This window comes from Aegilops tauschii, chromosome 3, assembly GCF_002575655.3.
Source record: "Aegilops tauschii subsp. strangulata cultivar AL8/78 chromosome 3, Aet v6.0, whole genome shotgun sequence".
Lineage (NCBI taxonomy): Eukaryota > Viridiplantae > Streptophyta > Magnoliopsida > Poales > Poaceae > Aegilops > Aegilops tauschii.
Window position 1 is genome coordinate 14,522,398 of NC_053037.3, and position 19,199 is coordinate 14,541,596.

Sequence of the window (19,199 nt, forward strand, 5' to 3'; positions counted from 1 at the left end):
CGTCTAGGACGAGGTCCTGGCTCGACCTCGTTGGGGTGGAGGCTAGTCGCTGCGCTCTCATGTCGCCCAAACTTCAGCCTCGAGGGAAACAAAAACTCGACTGAAACAAAGTTTCAGGCATCCCTTTTTTTTAGAATAAAAGTTTCAGGCATCTGACGTGTACGTATCAAATCCGCAAGATTTTGCGTGAGGCAAACGGTTGACACCAAGAAATATCCGTTGCCTGCACGGCTGCACCTCTGAGCGTTAGTCCATGTCGTGGAGCAACGGCCTAACACGCCTCGACGGTGAATCCGTGCATGCATATGTTGGGGAAAGGCGCGACAAACCAGTCACGATGCCAGACACCGGTACACGCCACACAGGCTACACCCCAAGGCGCTTCAGCCTCCTCAATCCACATGTCACGAGTCTTTACACACGGCCAAAACTCTGATCCCATCACCCCATGTGCAATGTGTGTGGAGGCCCCATGAACAGATCACATGCCTCGTCGACTAACATCTTACTGCAGCAATTTCGATTACAGTACATGTTAATCACCAAAGTCCAAAGCAGACGTACGTACGTGACCGATCGACTGTAAGCATATATTTCTAGATGATTACTGCAAACATATATTCTCCTGGAGTCCTGGTGATCTTTGCTAGCTTGCATTGATGCCTAGTGATCGATTCAAGTGTTACTGGCCATGCAAGCACAAGCAAGAGATTAGCTAGAGTATCCCGGATACGTTCAAAGATGTGGTCCCGTAACAAGCGCTTGTAACGAATCGATCGGTTGCGGTTGACGGTAGACCACGAATTATGGCACTGCAACTCAGGGGCAGGGGCTGTTTGGTTTGAGACTAAAGTTTGCCTAAGGCTGCCACACCTAAGGTTAGGCAAGTTTGATCAATTTGGGTGGGTGTTTGGTTCAAGACACACCTTAGGCAAGCCACACCAAGATCCCACATTACATACACTCAAAAAATGCGGCAAATTCCCTTAACCTTGCCAACTTGTGGCTCTCATTTTGAAGAACTAACCTTAGACAAGTGTGACAATATTGTATGGCAAAGTGTGGCATGATTAGCCCTAGAACCAAACAGCCGCTCATTACGACGATGGCTGCTAGCCACCTGACGCGACGATGGCTTGCGTGACACTCTGAGTGTTACGCGACCATGTACACAAGAGCGCAACACGTAAGCACGTTGCCATGCGTAGGGAACACAACACGGTTTATGTGCAGTGCAGTAGTGACAAGGTGTCAAATAGGTCCGTCATTTTCGTTTAAACTCGTCACTATTAGTGGTTAAGTGGTTTTGGCCGACAATCACAGCCTCGGTCACAGGATATGTAGACACGTGGCCGTGGACCGCTGGTTTTGGCGTGCGCCTGTGCGGCGAAATGACACGAGATCGCGGGGCTGCTTTGGACAGGCTAGGCGCGTGATAGAGTGAGGCTTTGTCGCGTCAAGTACGTGGACCGGTGGTGGCGGCCAGCGTGACATGCATGCATGCATGCATGAGATCGGTGCTGCTACCCGCATGGATATGGGATCTTCTTGGGGCAGTGTGTGTGCGGCCACGGGACCAGCCTGCTTGCTGCTATCTCGGGTCCACCGGTCGGGACGTGAGGATGAGATGAAAGGGACGGACCATGTATCCTGCGGGGAGTAGACATGGGCACGAGCATGCGTGCTGGTGGGACACATTTGTTCTGCAGGCCTCACACTGTCGTGTGGGCGGATTTGAGCATAGGAGCCGAGATGCTAAGAACAAACTTAGTAGCTAGAGTTGTCATATTGACCCTTTTTATATAGATATTGAGTGTGAAGGTTGCCGAGGTGATGCGCAAACTAAGAGTCTCTATATTATGAGACGGAATTGTGAATAAAACAAGTTTTATTAATCTCTCTGCCATCCCATATGAGGTGAAGACCACATTATGTCATGTAGAGCACCCCCAAACATTGGCCCCGAGACACTACCTGGAGGACAAATATGGGGGACGCTACATAAATTATGACAAGTCTGCTAGAGTGCCTTTTTTTGTGTGAGAATCGCCATATCTACAACTGTTATGGTGATTGGGTCATTATGGTGACTCTTCAGAAAAACTCATCATTTATATAACGATTTTTGATGAAATGACCACTCTAACAGAGTCGTTGCTCGGCTCCAAAACACCATAATTTATGGTGGACGTTGGTTTGGAGCACTCTCTATCAGCTAACTGTTCAGGTGGGAGGGAAGTTTCGTCACCAACCTCATCCTCCCGTCTCGCGCGTCTTCTCTCATTGCCAATGGTGCAGACGGCCATGGCACTAAGGACAATCTAAAAATTTTCCTTGTATACCCATGAGGTTTTCATACTACAAATTATGATAGATTTCTCATGATAACAAAATGCAAGCAATTCCTATACAAAGCGCTATTCGGGAACACATATATTGCATACCCTAAAACCCATAACAGGTAAAGAATACTCCGGCAATTACATAACCATGTGTATCTACCTAAAGACTATAAACTCCTACCTGCGAGCAAACTAAGGGTAACAATTACCAAAATCATGCGTATGCTCAGATTGCATTCACTAACAAACAAGACCAAGATACAACATTGAACTCTGCTATTTTAAACATATATTTTTTATCATGCAATTATATTTCAATCCAATTTAGACATATATAACATGGAAAGAGTTTATTTTTCGCAAAACACTACATTTTCATGAACAAAAATAAAAAGATCCATTCAATGCTTGTGTGGATACAAATGCTAAGATTTTATTCCGCCATCATCTCAAGAGAACATAGTCGTTGTTCCGTGAGATGCCCCGCCAGGTTGGGAGGAAGAGTGTAAAACACGAATGTAAATACATCAAGGACCTAATTTAAACCTTAATATGTGATTTTTTTTACATTTTCATAAACTTTTTTTAAAATGTCATTAACACATGTTGAAACGTTTGAATATTTTTTTTACATGTTACAAATTTTTTTGAATCGTATGAAGAGTTTTAAAAATTCCTTGAACATCTTTACATTTCACGGAAAAAAATCAATATGCGGCGAACCATGTTATAAGCTTAAGTAAAGTAATTTTGAACATATATATACTTCAAAATATAAAGAAAGTAAAAAAGTAGTGCTACAGTTCATAGAGGAGAACCGGTGCTTCATTTTTGCACTATATGGTTTTAAAAGGACAAAAGGTACATTCGTAGAGGAAACCCAGTGCTAAGGTGTAACGGGCCAGCCCATTAAAGGAGCACTGTTGGTGAGAAATTCTAGAAAACAATTTTTCGATCAAGTAAACATAAAATACACAATTGATCACATAATCATGGTTATGTAGATATTTTCTTTACTAGGGCTTTTACCTCGGTATAAGAGGGTTAACCGAGCTAAGAAAGTTTTTTGATATGGGTGTTATCGATGGAATTACCAATGGAGTGGTCTTGCTAGTTTTTTCTATAGGAGAAGAAACTAAATATGTAAGGGGAGGTCGAGTATTGTCTTATATATTCTTTTTTTACGTTATGTATCTCTGTTATTATTATTATTATTATTATTCTTTCTTAAGTTAAGGAATTAATAACAAGTCTTTTTCAAAAATAACTATCCTATCCCCTTATACAATCTCTCTATATCCTTGTTACTTAAGGTAAGTATTGTACAATAGTCCAGTTTTCCATCATTTTTTCTATTCCTCCATGTAAATAGGCTAATATGGGTTAACAATCAATAACATCCTCATCATCAGTGGCGGAGCTTGCTCCAAAAAGCTGGGCGGGCTGGTGGGCCTGGCTGCAAGGGATTCTTACTACCTGGCTGGGTGGGCTGGATGGTCTGGCTATAAATGTGAGGAGGAGGTCCAGAGCTGGGCGGGTCATGGCCCGTTCGGCCTTGCTTAAGCTCCGCCAGTGCTCATCATCAAGAGTAACTGGTGACCCTCCCCAACGTCTCGCAATAAGCGGGTTATACTGAAGTCACTAATTAAGGGGTACCCTTTGCAATGATCACTTTCAAATATCTCTATTGCAGACAAGTGGCACTTGTCGCAATCTGATAATTTTCCTCTATTTTCGTAAATTCATTTTAAAAAATGTTTTATCTGTTGAACTATGTGTCCAAATCTTGAACTGTTTTCATCGTTGGATTTCTTGCGTCGAGATCTTAGAAATCAGATCCCATATTAATAGGTTTCGACAAACTTTTTTTCAGAAAAAACCAGAAAAACTAGAAAAAGATACGAGAACAAAAAAAGAAAAAGAAACAAAACCGAAAGAAATGCGGAACCCAGAGCACAGTTGTGTTTTCCCCTTTTCATGGAAGCACATGTTGGGTTTTCCCCATTTCGTGAAGCATAGTCCGTGTTTATTCCTTTTCACGAAGCACATGTTGTTCTTCTCCATGTTTGTGAAAGTATAGTTGTGCTTCTCGTTGAAGCATAGTTATGCTTCTCTCATTGAAGCATAGACTGCGCTTTTCGTCAAAGAACAACTGTGCTTCTTGTGGAATGGCAGGCTACGCTCCTCGCAGAAGCATAGACTGCGCTTTTCCCATCTCGGGAAGCACAACTATTCATGTCACAAAAACACATCTTTTGATTCTTGCACAAAAGCGTTGCTTCCTAAAAGAAGTAAGAAAAAATGATATACATATATTTTCCACCAAAACCTACGGAAAACCAATCAAAAACCAAAAAGTTAAAAAACCATGAAAAAACTACATAAAACTCGACAACATGTGCAGAAAGAAAAAAAAGTGTCCCGAGCGCGAAATGTGGCGGCGTTTGGGCGCACCACTTGGCGCGCTTGAGGGGCTAGGAAAGTGACCGCTACGGTTGCCCCCGAAGGGGTCCAGTCAGCTAGTCGCTCCTGAGTTATAGTCTTGCCGGGCGATCCTATTCAGCATGTAGAACGACCTACCACGTACCCCACACGTGCCCGGTGCTCTCTATGGGCTGGTCCACTGTTGAGGAAATCGTAACTATTACCTGCTCGGTTGGCTGGCGAGCAGGGGATTAATAGCCGAATCGGCAAGTTAATCCATTAATTGGACAATTTATCGGCTTATCGATTACTCAGTGACCCTACAAGTACGGATTAATCTGTAAATTAACTGGTTATTCGGATAAATTTTTGAACAGAGGGCTGGCCCATGCCAGTTTTCACCCCATCTGTTGGCGAAGGTTCTAGGACCTCCCCATAACCCTTTTTTTCTTTTTTCTTCCTTCTTCTTCCTTTTCTTTTTTCTTTATCTTTTTTCTTTTTTCCAAATCCATGAACTTCCTTTCCAACTCGTGAATCATTTCGCATCCGTAAGTTTTTTCAATTATGTGATTCTCAAATTCATTATGTTTTAAAGTTGCGCACAAATTTTGAAGTTCATGTACACTTTTAAAATTTATGATTATTTAAAATATGTGCACATTTTCCGAAATACCAGAGTAAATTTCAAATTCATGACAATTTTTTGAAATCTGAGGATATTTTCCAAATTTCTGGGCATTTTTGGAAATCCAAAAATATATTTTAGTCTCATGAACATTTTCTAAAATTTGGTAATATTTTAGAATTTTTGAATTTGTTCCGAAGTTTATACCAACATTTTTTGAATCAGCAGACAGGTTTCCAAATAATTGACCATTTGTTGAAATCACAAAGTTTTTTTCGAATTCGATTACATTTTATAAAGTCTGTGAACATTTTCTTTTCAATTTGTAAATATATTTAGAAATTTCGAAAGTTTCTAAATTCTTTGACCATTTTTTAGAAATATTAAACATTTATTCTATTAATGACAATTTTAAAGAGGCAAAAATGGAAATTAGTAGAAACAAAGGGGAAAAAGGGCTGCACGCGGGTACACTCGCCTGAAGGTTTCTCGCTTAGAGCAAGTCCTACGTTACACTCGCCTGATGGTTTTTCTGCGCTCATTGTAATGGTCCGTCCACTTCTCCTCGCTCGCTCGATCGCTTGATGTGCTTGTTTGTGGCCGTTTTGTTTTGTTTTCTTCTCTTTCTTTCTTTTTCATTTTCTTTTGATTTGCTTCTTCATTTTCTATGAAGTTTCTTTATTTATTTTCTTTTTGTTTCTTGTTCTCAATTTTTTTATTAGGTTCTCTCCTCTTTTCTTCTTTTTCAATTTTTTATTCTCTGGTTTCTTGCTTCCTTTTTCTCTTCGGTTTTCTTTTGCTTCATTATTTGAGTTTCTTTTTTTCCTTTTCTGATCTTTTTTAAAGCACACTTTTAAATATCTCATATACGTCAAGAATTTGTTTTAATACATGCTTAACTTTTTTCAAATACAGGAATAACATTTTTTCCAAATAAATATTTCAATATCTATTGTTATCATACACTTTGTAAAATTCAGGTCCAAAGCTTTTTTTTAATACAGGAATAAAATTTTCTCATAGAAATGAATAACGTTTTTAAGATATATGTTTTGATGTCTAATTTTGTCATACACATCTTATATTTCTCTTATAGATCTGATACATAAGTTATACATGTATAACATTTTATATAGATATTTAATATTTTCTGAATACTACATTAACATTTTTCAAACATATGATTCGCGTGTCTTGTTACAGTCTACATTTTGTAATAGATTAAGAACAGTCTTATACACTAATATTTTTCCAGTACATGATTAAAATTTTTGAATACTTATAATTTTTATATCTCCTTTTTCTCATAGACATTGCACATTTTTTGTATACATCAGATTTATTTTTTCAATAAATCACTAACATATAAAAATGTAGGGAAAATGTGAAAAAACAACATAAAAAATAAGACACTGGCCTCCCTCGCGCAGGGCCTGCCCATTCACGGGCGTGTGGTTGCGCGCACGTTGGTTGGACCGGCCCATTCGCGGGCTCCTTCAGCGAGAGCTGACTCTGTGTCGCTTGAAGCGAGAGATAGGGCCAGTTCTTTTGGTGGCTTTTTTGGCCTTCGTGAATAAGCTGCCTATAGAAGCCCAAACAAAAATATATTTTTAGTAGCCTACTAATCAAGTATTAATTAGTAGGCTTCTAGGCAATTAAATTTAGTTGGGCTTCTAGAATAAGCTGGAATATAGGCCAGCAAAAGAACCGGCCCATAGTCGCACCCGGGGAAGCGGTGGTTGCTCGTTTGGGCAGCTAACATTGAGACCTGTTATTTGGCGCTTCAGGCTCCGATAGGGGGTCGGTGGCGCTCGCTTGATTACTTCGTGGGTCGCGGCACACTATTGCCACCACTCCCTCTCGCGGTTGCTCACTAGCTGATGAGGTTCATTGATATTCTCTTCCCCGTTCGGTATTGCCTACTATACTGACATGGGCATCGGTATCGTATGTAGTTTCAAACAAATTTGTGCACTCCTTTTTTTTAAATCGTGAATTTGACAAAAGTTTGCAGGTTACACAGAAATTGCGAAACTAAAAAATTATAAAAACTTCAACAAGTTCATAAATTTGAAAAAGTGCATAAATTTGAAAAAAAATCAGGGGATTTGAAAAAGGTTAGCGTGTTCTAAAAAGTTCATGGGTTCTGCCATTCAAAAAAATCTCGAATTTAGAAAACAAAAGGTTATGGCTTTCAAAAAAGTTTATGAAGTTGAATAAAAACTGAGGATTTCAATATATATTAAAAACTTTGTGAATTTGAGTAAGTTCATGAATTTTAAAAAATAGGCAAAATAAAAAATGAAAACAGAAAAGGGTAATGAACGAAACCCGTCCTAGGGAAAACTGAGCAACAAAGCTGAGGAAAAATAATAACAATTTTAATGTGTATGATGCGAACGAGAAAGTATTACCCGTACATGGGCCGGCACGTTTCAATAAAACTCGGTTGGGTGGAGTATTGTAACGAGAGCTTAAGGCGCCAAATAGGAACCAGCATTAGCGCTAGACTATGCGCGATATAGGTGGTCCCGCACGGTCACCTGGGGGGCGAAACGAAAATCATCAGTAAATGCTAAAAAAAATCTAATCTACGCCCTTTTAATTTATTTTCTTCAGGAATTGATCCAAGGCTGGGGACAGCGCCCCCCCCCCCCCCCCACCCCCTTCCCCCGGCCTTAACATAGCTCCGCCTCTGTTGAACTCGCTCTTAGGGGGCAGCCGAGTGCGAGGTCGCATGGATCTTTTTTTGTGTATGATGAGGATGATCTTTTTTCGCGTATGACGTGGACCTATGCAAAATCCTGAAATTACCACAATAAAGGATTTAAGCCACGAGAGATTTCAGTAAAGCAAGTAGTGTGTAGGCTTACATTAGCTGAGGGTCAGCGAGGCTACATAGACAGCAGCATCAACAACAGCATCGAGGGCACCTTTGCATCAGTTACCTCTCTTCTCCTCCCAATAGCAGAGCAAGAAATATACCAACACCATCAAATTCTTGTCCGTCGGTTCCCACAATTTGCCAACAGAACATAATTTCCCGATTTCCTGTCTTCAATACTCCACAGTCCACAACATGAACTTTTGCGAGTCGACATGCATAACCCAACACTAGTAGAAAACGAAGCTTTATCACCGGTTCGTAAGGGCCTTTAGTGCCGGTTCTGCAACCGGCACTAAAGAGTGGAGACTAAAGGCCCCCCCTTTAGTACCGGTTTGGCACGAACCGCCACTAAAGGCCCACCACGTGGCGCTCGCGCTGTGGTAAGGGGGACCTTTAGTATCGGTTGGTGTTAAAGGTTTTTTATTAAAAAAAATTCTGAAAATTTTGGAAAAAAATTTTGAATTTTTTTTCGATTTTCAATTTTCTAAATGATTTGATGATTTAGTCTCTAATCACCCCTCTTAACTACTCAAGTGTGGATCACTCATTTCAAATCGTCTAACTTCCCGGCCGGTCACCCATCCTCTGACTCCCCCAGCCTGAGCACGCTTAACTTCGGAATTCTATTCCCTCTACTTTCCAAGTCTGCACTTGTTGTTTTCTTGACAAATGTAAGCTGACAATCCTATTAACCCTCAGAAGTTTAGCTTGAGCATTAGGTCACACGTTTCACCGTTTGAGTTTGAAACTATTATTCTAAAAAATAGTAATTATTTAGCAACATCAATATTTTTTGAATAAGTTTGACCACATTTTGACCAGATTTGACCAAAATTCAAAAAATTGAAATAATTATTTAGTAACACTAATATTCTTTAATAATTATGTAGTAACATTAATACTTTTTGAATAAGTAGTTTGACCATAGTTTGACCAGATTTAACCAAAAAAACTGAAATTTGAGCATATCTTTTTTTCCTTTTGGAATTTGAGGATTCTAAAAAATTTCAAACAGTCCGTAGGCCGTCAAAATCATATGCGGATTCTCGTGCTGAATTTTTTGATATATTATACGTTTTTCTCTGACATCGTATGCAAAAGTTATAGCCGTTTTACATTTTCCCTACACTTTTTGCAAAACATGTCCAAATTGAAGTTCTCAAATTTTCCTAACTAGTAGATGTAGTAATATAGCTACCCCTCGAAGGATTTTATTTTTTGAAGTTTTTATCATTTTTTTTTATTTTTTCAAAACTGAAATGGCCATAGTTTGAAAATTGCGCTATAGTCCCGGTTTGTGTCTCCAACCGGGACTATAGGTCAGACCCCTTTAGTCCCGGTTCATGGCACGAACTGGTACTAAAGGTTAGCCCTTTAGTACTGGTTACTGGTACTAAAGGTTAGCCCTTTAGTACTGGTTTGTGCCACGAACCGGTACTAAAGGTGATCGTAGGGCCCCGGCCTGACGCCAGCCTGCCACCAACCCTTTATTACCGGTTCGTGGCACGAACCGGTACTAAAGGTTCAACACGAACCGGCATTAATGCATAGCCGTTCGAACCGGCACTAATGGTACCATTAGTACCGGGCCAAAATCAAACCGGGACTAATGTGTGTGTCTCACATTAGGTCCTTTTTCTACTAGTGCAACTTCCATTAGTTTGCAGCAATAGAATAATAATCCAAAATGTTTTAATCACAATAGTTCCTTCTCAAGAAATCAAAATGTTTTATCTTTCAATTACTTATTTTCTCATCTTTTTGCTACATTGATTTCTATCCCAGGAAAAGGAGTAATTCTGTTATGTGATATGCTCAGCCAACCCAGAAAGCCAGCCGAGTTGCAACATAGCAGTTGTTATACCAAAAGCAAGCCACTACCAGCAGCTCGCATGTATTGATCGTTTGTTAACAAGAAATGGAGTAGCCTCATTGTTCCTTGTATTTATTGTAATGGCCACAAATCGAAGTATGGAACTACTTAAATAGCTTGGCATACATCGATCTCATTCAGCTCTCATGCAATCCATCGAACACAATCAGAACCAAACATGTGAACAAAAACAACCAATTAATCAACAGTCTTCCAAGCATCATGAAATATGGTCGATATAACAAAGCAGGTACTATATTACATAAGTCACATAATTCAGGTTGCAGAAACATAAATTGATCATAGGCCTTTAAAAGGTATAGTAGCTGTGGCCTGACACTGAGTTCAGGGAATCGCAAAAGTGCAACACAACTAGAGCGACATCTGAACCTACTGAAATTGCATATCGACAGCAGTTCATCTTTCATATGAATGGAACGGTGGCAGGCACAAGATCGAAAATGACAAAACATCGCAACCCCATGCTGCCAAGATTAATTCAGGGACATGGAAGTTGGAATAACCAGGAACAATAGACCATCTGATCTACTTCCTCTGCTCGAAACTGAAGCATGTGTAATCATATAGAAGACACAATGAATACATCAAAGTGCAGATTAAAACATGAGAAGGTACGATCGAATAGCCAGCGGCATTGAAGTGCAGCAAAAAGTGCAGAAGAAATTGTTTTGGAAGATTAGACCGACATACAACTTGATCTCACTATGCAGATACTGGAAGAATGAGCTCTTAAATGAACCATACGCCTAGCCCCTCAAAGGAACTAAATAGTGAATAATACCTCACACTGTTTATTTGGTTGTTTTACATTTTTCACCCACTTTGGCCAGATCGCATTTTTAGTAAAATATGTAGACAGGATATTGTTGCAGATGTTGGGTGTACCTGATATTAATATATTGGCCTTTATTGAAGAATTGTAGAAATTTTAATAGACATTCTTCATTTAATAATATAATTCCCGCTTTTTCATTTATAAATTACCAAATATTTCAATGTCTAGTTTTAAAAAATAAAACATATTTCAAAGTTTGCCTGTCTAAATTTCTTTTTTTTACTGACGCAAGCAGACTACACAAACAATAGTGCATTGTAGTAAAACATACTTACAGGAAGAAGACCTAAAACCACGTTCGATGTTAATTTGTGCGGGAGTTACTCCATGAGTACGAAGGATCTCCAAAATTTGAGAAATCCTTTCATCTTCCTTGCAACAATAGATTTCTACTTCCTTGAGATGCTTCGACACCGAGAAATATTCCATTGGGTTGTAGCTTTCACTTGATTTTATCTCAGAATCCTGTGGCAAAAAAAATACTGAAATGAAAAATCTGTACATGGTACCTTCAATTGTTTAGTTGATTAGTTGGTACACATACCAAGCCATCACAAAGATGAAGGGTTAGCCTCTCTATAATTGGCGAGTGCTGAAGAAACTAAACTTCTCCAGTGAAGTTAGCAGCCACACACTAGTCATTGAGCAACACAGTTTTTAGCTTGGCAAACATAGGGCACCATTTCAAGTCCTTTCTGAAAATCTTAATATTAAGTGAAGAGGGTTAAAAAAACAATTTAAGTTGTAACTTCAGAATGTACAATATCAGGAGTATAAACTAGCAATATGTATGGAAAATATACTGCCATCTTCACAAACCAATTACAGGAGATGTTTGCATTGATAGATGACGACTAAAAGAGTGGATTCGCGAAAAAAAATGCAATTTGATATTAGGAACGACACGACACACACGGAGTCTCGGGCGAGTGTTCCTGGCGGCGGCGTGGCGAACTAGTTACTAGCGCCGCCGCTGCTGAGAAAGTCCGTGCAGAGGAGTGTTTAGGCAGAGGACGGGGGAGGAGAAACGCAGTGAGTGTCAGACCATGACGACTATGGTGGACGGTGATCATGGCGCCGCATCCGACACGACGAGCACGGAGTCTGTGAGCGAGCGACCCCGTCGGCGGCGTGGCGAACTAGTTGCTAGCCTACTCGCCGTAGAGAAAGTCCGCACAGAGATAGAGGACAGAGGAGGAAAAATGCAGTGCTCGCGCCATGGCAGCGTTAGTGTAGTAGGACGATAGAGAGAAGGGCGAGATGACCGGCGTCGGAAACGATTCCAGTGTAGTAGGACGCGGGCAAGGAGGTCAAGAGGAACAACACCGATGTTGAGAGGGACGAATAGGAGGGCTATGAGGCAGAGGACAGAGGAGAAGAAATACAATGTGCTGACCATGGCAGCGTCAGTGCAGTAGGATCATGGAGAGAAGGCCGAGACGAACGACGGCTACGATGATGCCACTACAGCAAGACGCGAGAGAGAAGATCGAGAGAAACCCCGCCGGCCTAGAGGAATGATTAAACAGTGTCTTATCACACCACACATATGCATATGTACAATCATGAGGAATGTGTAAATCCTCTCGTTTACGATCGTCAAAACAGAAAACGTGCAACACAAATGTCATGTGAAACTACGAGATTAGGCTACTGGTCAAAGGAAATTTTGAACGGTCCATCGTGCGCGATGAGTTTGAAAAAAATAGTTCAAAATAACTCCAAACGTGACCACCAAATTAAGCATTTATGGTCGGCGAAACTAGGAACCGATCATAAAAATAAAAACGTAACATCGATGTGCATCTTTTTCATTAGAGCTTATCTTGAATTGAAGCACTGTTGTAGATTAAAAGGGACAAGGAAGAAAGGAGATTAGGGAGGAGCTTAGTGGAGGTAGAAGAAGATAACACGTACACGCTGCATATGTGCTCATATCGCTCCAGCCTCTTCTCCTGCAAGGAGCCCACCCTTGTGCGCTCGACGTGGCTCAGCTCGGCCTGACTCGTTGGAAACTGAAGATCTAAGCGTTTCTAGCGAGACAGGTCCAGAGGTGATTTAAACATTGTGCGATGCTGGCAGAACATTGTATGCGGGCAATCAAACATGCCATATTCTTCCCGTGCGGGGCTGGTTGGGCCTAATGCAAACAACAAAACACGTCTTGAAAGTTTTAGCCGCTGCATCCCGCCTCCCCCCGGCCGCCGCCAGCGTGATTTCAGTGAACATTTTCCGAGCCTTCGAAAACACTTTGTGATGCCTTAAATTTTACTCAAAGCACTTTTTTTGTGTTTTTATAGGGCTGTTGTTGAAGATGCTCAAACACAACGCAGGTGTGACTTTTTAACTATGATAGGCTGACAGTTTGCGGAAAACACCCGATACTCGACCGGTTCACGGCGAACACAAATGCACCAAATATAAGTAAGGCAGCACCTCATCGCCGGCGGTGATAGATATTCCTTATTCCAACCGGAGACGGTGATAGATATTCCTCATAGCCAGGTCCTTCACGCCGGGGACGGGACGATGATGATATCCCGTTGATTCTTCCGTGCACCGCTCGCTAGGTAGCGCGCTGATCGCCGGAGACGGCGAGGGATACTTGGCTACAATCATGGGTTGCAAAAAGGCGGCACGCGTTGGGCCGGGAACGGGGCGGGCGATGATGATATCTGCCTCGTTGATTCTTCCGTGCATCGCTCGCTCACCCGGACAGCTCCGGACCGCCCGATGGAGCGAGCGGCCCAGCGCACGCGACGCAGACGCATGCCCACCACCCCGGCGCAGCAGGCAGGCACATCGGGGCCGACCAGGCCAGCAGCGTCCGGGACCGCCCAAGTTGCGCGCCATGCCAGAGCATAACAGGAGGATCGAAGCAACGACAAAATCCCGGCCTCGGCTGTCGTCCCGGATCTTCTTGGGACAGTGTGGCGTCGTCGTCGACCGATCACGCCCGGTCCTGACGCGACGCCATAAAAATACAGGCCACCGCCCACTTGTTGCAGCAGCCAAGTTGAGCGAGCCCCACGTCTCGCAATCCATCGGTCAGTTGCTGTATTCTCGGACTGCCGACATACGGGCAGCGTCATGTCGGCCCCTTAAAGTGAAGTGGTAGGAGTACTAGCCCCTCGTCGATCGCTTTAATGCCGAGATACGACCGGTGGTACCTGCCGCAACCACTCCACCGGCTCAGTACACGTACGTACGAACAAGTACTGTATTATCGAGTTAGATATTTTAATTACGAGATGATGATAGAAAACCGGTGGAACTTGTGCACTTGCAGCTTCTAGCAGCATGCATGCATTGCTGGACGTTACATACACGAACGAATCTCTGAACTACGCTTCACGGTGTCGGCATGCGGTCTGCACATGCACGCCGCCCTCGGCGCTCACCTTCCCGGCCTCCACGTGAGCCGCGACGGGATCAGCGCGACGCGCATGTCGTGCAACACGGAGGCGATCTCCGTCTGTGCGTACGTGCAACAATTAGTACACAAGCAAAAGGGTGAATTTGTCACGAAACGCACGGACCGCGATTTACCATTGCCATCGCTGCGTCGCCTTGTCGACCGGACCGGAAGGCCAGGAAGAACAGCGACGTGGCCAGGCCCAGTTGCGTTGCATGCACATCCACAAGAGTAGCCGTCACGGGGTCAGGTCGACGGACCCGGTGCAGCGTACGCACGCAGCCAGCGCTGAAGGCGGCTGGCGGCAGCCGCATGTGTTTCGGCGGCGACGGCGTGCAAGCTGCGACCAGGCTCAGCCCACCGCTGAACCGAACCGGTGCCGATCAAGTGGCTCGCCGCACCGCCAAAAAGGCGACCCGGACCCGACCCCCACCCCGCCCTACGAGTACAAAAGGGCCGCAAAGCCCAAGCACCATCGTATCACCCTAGCCCCCACCCCCACACTCCCCCAGCGCTCTCACTCTCCCCTCGCAGCAGAGCTTGCTCGCAAGAAGCAGAGCAAGTGGCCGGCGGCGACATGAAGCGGACCAGGGCGCAGAACCCCAAGGCCCAGGACCCGGAGCCGCAGGACCCCGCGGCCGCCGGGAGCAACCCCACCCCGAAGCCGCAGCGCCGCGCGAAGCAGCCCCGGCAGCCCAAGGCGGCGACGGCGGGTGGCAAGAAGACCGCCGCGGCTCGCGAGGCCGCTGCGGTGACCGCGACGGCAGCCGCTGCTGCCTCCGTCGCCGCAGCGTCCCCCGCAGCGGAGACGGCGCCGGTCGTCCCCGACGTCTGCGTCGGCGCGGGAGGAGGAGGGGATGTGGCGTGCGGCCTGCCGGCGGAGTGGGACGAGATGGACGGGTCGCCGTGGTGGACGTTCGGGGTGGAGGAGGAGAAGCTGCTGGGGTGGTTCCCGTTCGTGGAGGAGGACTTCCTGTCCGTCGGCAGCGGCGTCGGCCCCGCCGCCGCCGAGCCCTTCGACGACGACATCTGGCGGATCCACCAGATCTACGAGATCCCCAGCTACGCCGCCAAGTGAAGAAGCGACGGACGCAAAATGCGGGCGGCATTCCACCACTTGGAGAGAGAAACTACTACTAATCTATGAGGTTACCATCTCATAGATTTGTGCTACCAGCAGCAGTAGTGCTTTTGCGGTACAGGAACAGGGGAACGGACTAATCTATGAGGTTACCATCTACTACTAATCCCAGTTTAGGCGAGTGAGCGAAGCTAGTTTTAACGCCTTGTTATGCAAGCAAAGAACAAAGAAAAATTTCGACGGCGATGCAGTTTCACGTGCCCTCTTCTTGTGCCCTGCGTCTTGATTTTTCGGCTCATTCTCATGTGCGTTCTTCAAGCAATGCGGCTCGTCGCCAGAGTTGTTGCTGGGGTTAACTAGGGCTCCTGAGGGTGGCAAACTGTACTGTACAGTTGGTTTCATCGTTTCAATGGAGCGGGACGAAATTTGGGCGGGCTAGCGCGCCGGGTTTTCGCGCGCAAACGATGCTAGAACGGCGCGGAAAAGAAAGGAAGAGCAACTCCTGAATTTCTGGAGCCGGAGGTGGAGTACTGGAGTGCGTTCCCATGTCGGCAACTGTCACAGTCGCGTCGTTTCTGTAACTCTGTTTTCGTGAACCACGGTGCGTTCCCGTGTCAGCAAAATGTGGCTGAATCGCCTTGCTTTTCTCTGTTAACATGAACCAGAAGTTTTCTACTAAAAAATTGTATAAAGCCCTTTAATTTGTACAATGGATTCATGTCTTTCATCACATGTCAAAGAGCAAAACATTAGCCCGGACATAATGCAAAAGAAAATCCAATAAACCAAGCGACATCTCTTTCCTACAACAAGTGTCTATCTCACTACCAGTGATTTTTCTATCCTACGAACCAAAGATGATGAAAAACTTGGTGATGGAGAAAACATTTTTAGGGTAGGGGAGAGATGGTTTTTGGGCATCCGGCTCTTGCTGCTTTAACACATGATGTAAAAGTGGTGCCAAAAAATATAAAACTCAAGCATGATTCATTCCATACATCTAAATTTCAAACTCAAATACAAAACATTTACCATTAAACATCAAAACGACATTACAATAGATAATTAAACATTTTACTATGATACGTCATCAAACTACCACTCCTCATTTTTTGCAGTAGACCATCACGGGGAAGACGTCTTTGCGTGCGCACGGTACCCATCAAATTCGTCTTCGTGATCACCCCTCCGCCGGATAGTACGAAGGCCTAACATCTAAAGCCGAAGGCCCCAACCAAGCCACATACTTGGTTTGGGGTCGGCCCGCGAAGCCATCACCCTCCTGCTATGCTAACCTTACCCGCCAACAGCTAAAGTGTGGAGTCAATGGCCCCACCTGGCAGCAAGGCGAGCACTCCCCCTCCACCCGCCTCCCAGTCGTAAACAACACCCACTAATGACGAATTCCCTACCAAATCCTCCCCTAATTGCGGTTCTAAATCTGGGATCCGGAGCCGGGCGCGCTGAGCTGTCCCCATCGACCGCACTGCATTAGCAGCAACCTTTGCTTCCATCCGAAGCGCGAATGGCAGTGCACGGAGTAGGCATTGATTAATCGCCCTGTTTTTCACCGTCCTTTTGGCAATTGTTTTCCTTAAGGAAAAAGCTGATGTCGTTGGAGCAAGCCGGGCGGTGTGGCGGGATATTAATCGCACGAAGGTCCAACATATTGTTACATATAGATATAGCATCAGTCGAACTATTCCCAACTATGGCAACATGCATTCAGCAGAGATACGCAGCAAGTGCAGATGACCGCGTAGCCATCGTGGCAGAGATGGCACGGTACCCATCAAATTCGTCCTCCAGTCGTACCTCCAAGATACCGCGTAGCCATCGTGGCGGCATCTCCTTGACGCAGCGTAGCAAGAGCCCATTGGCGCACGAACCCTAGCGAAGGACCGCCGGAATTGATAGATCAGGGAAGCGAGTGTGTGTATGCCTGCCGGAATCAACGAGGAATCCGGTGGCCGACGACGCGGAGTGTGTGTATGGGGGGGGGGGGGGGGGGGGGGGGCGGGGGGCGGCGGTTGCCGGTTAGCGCGTGCAGTTCAGCCTTTTGCGACAGCCACAGCCATAGCAATGGTGTAAATATGTAACAGCGGCAGGTAAGTTTTAGACCGGCAAGATAATATGTACAACACCAGTTGCAACCGCGTTTTTGGGCATTGACTGGTTTTTCCATCATCTTTTGGAGACGCTCTCGATTGGATTGGACATCGTATTTGCTAGTAGCCGAGCCCAAAAACTTGATCCAATGTGCGTAGATGTTATACATGGCTTCCGCGCAAACCGCGGCAGTAGGCTTGGATAGATTTTGGTGTTCCCGTACGAGTAGTTCTCCCGCGCAAAATACAATGCCTTGCTGCATGCTGCAGGCCGTGGGTAGCAGCAGTGGCGGTGCACGGCCGACGGGTCATGTGCGCGCGCACGTACAGAGCAAGCAAGCAAGCATCCCTACTTGCCACCACAATCAATTGGAGCGCTACATCGGATCCTTCACCGAAAAGTCAGCCGCTCCCGATCGCCACCGCCGTACGCACGCACCGGCGCACCTCGATCCCCAGACCCAGCACAGCAATATCTTCTCCGGAACCAAAACAGATTTGCCCCGTCCCTTGCCCCGCTTTTGCTTAAACAAACAGCAAACGGTATATGGCGAGCGAAGGCGCGGAGTACGTACACATCGCCTTTTTCGTGAACCCCGCATGTCCTCCCCGGGACACGGGAGGGCGGCGGCACGTTGCAAGGGCGCGCCGACATGGGGCGCGAGAGGGACGTGTCATGTGCGCGCGCTGGCGACTGGCTAGGTGACCGGTCGGCGTCGGCCGCTAATGATTCGGTCGACCCGTGTGCTCCGCTTTTGCTTTGCCGCCGCCGGGGGCGGGGCGCCACCACGCCGCGCCGTCCTACTCATGGGCCGTTCCGCTCGCTCGCTCGATCAACGCCAAATCTCTCGCCCCGCTTTGCCCTTACCTCTGCAGCTACTCTAGGTAGGTAGTGCCAGCTGATGCCTTGACCTTCGTCATTATTGTTCAACTGAAAAAACCAGACTGGCACGCGCGGTTGGGTTGTTCCGGCATGAGCTGTCTGGCAAAGATCATCATTAGCCGGACGTAATTTCGGCGCAGATCGCGCCACTTTTCGTCGCCCGCGGCGGCGATTGATAAACTAATCTCGGTCGGCAGGGAACTGTCGAGCGCTGCGGCACGCTTGCCGTCGGTCCGGTCGGGCGGTACATGCCTGCATGCTTGCACGCACGCGCCCGCAATGCACAACGAACCATTGTTAATTCGGCACAACCGCTGCCGTGCACGCCATATCGTAACGGGGCTGGCATAGGTCGCGGTAGCGCCACCACGGGATTGCGATTGCGACCATCCCTGCTCCGGCGCCGGCATCGATCGCATCACATCACGTACAGGGAGAAATGCAACTTCGTTTTCCCGGGGCGCGAGTTAAAGCGGTCAGTGTCCTGAGCGCGACGTCTGCCCGCGCCGGACCACGACGTCGACGGGAGTAGTAGTCGTCGTACCGTATTCATTTTCGCGCGGGATCTCGGTGTCGGCAGGGACGTACCACGTACGCCCGCCGGAGGCCACATACGGTCCGGCGCCCGTGCCGGAACAGAAGCTGCAGTGATGGCCCCCGTCGTCCCCTTCCGCGGAGCCGTCGGCGTCAGAAAAGGAAACGGCC

General features: G+C 45.7%; 1 protein-coding gene across 1 annotated transcript; it reads left to right on the forward strand.

The window, feature by feature from the left end:
• Positions 1 to 14,893: 14,893 nt before the first annotated feature.
• Positions 14,894 to 15,759, forward strand: LOC109757379 (uncharacterized). Its single transcript, XM_020316198.4, has one exon. It carries the CDS (start codon positions 15,000 to 15,002, stop codon positions 15,498 to 15,500), a length of 501 nt encoding a protein of 166 aa, XP_020171787.1. The 5' UTR covers positions 14,894 to 14,999; the 3' UTR covers positions 15,501 to 15,759.
• The last annotated feature ends 3,440 nt before the right edge of the window (positions 15,760 to 19,199 follow it).

Coding starts and splice junctions, on each gene's coding strand:
- LOC109757379 (XM_020316198.4), top strand. CDS start 15,000: ATGAAGCGGACCAGGGCGCAGAACCCCAAGGCCCAGGACCCGGAGCCG.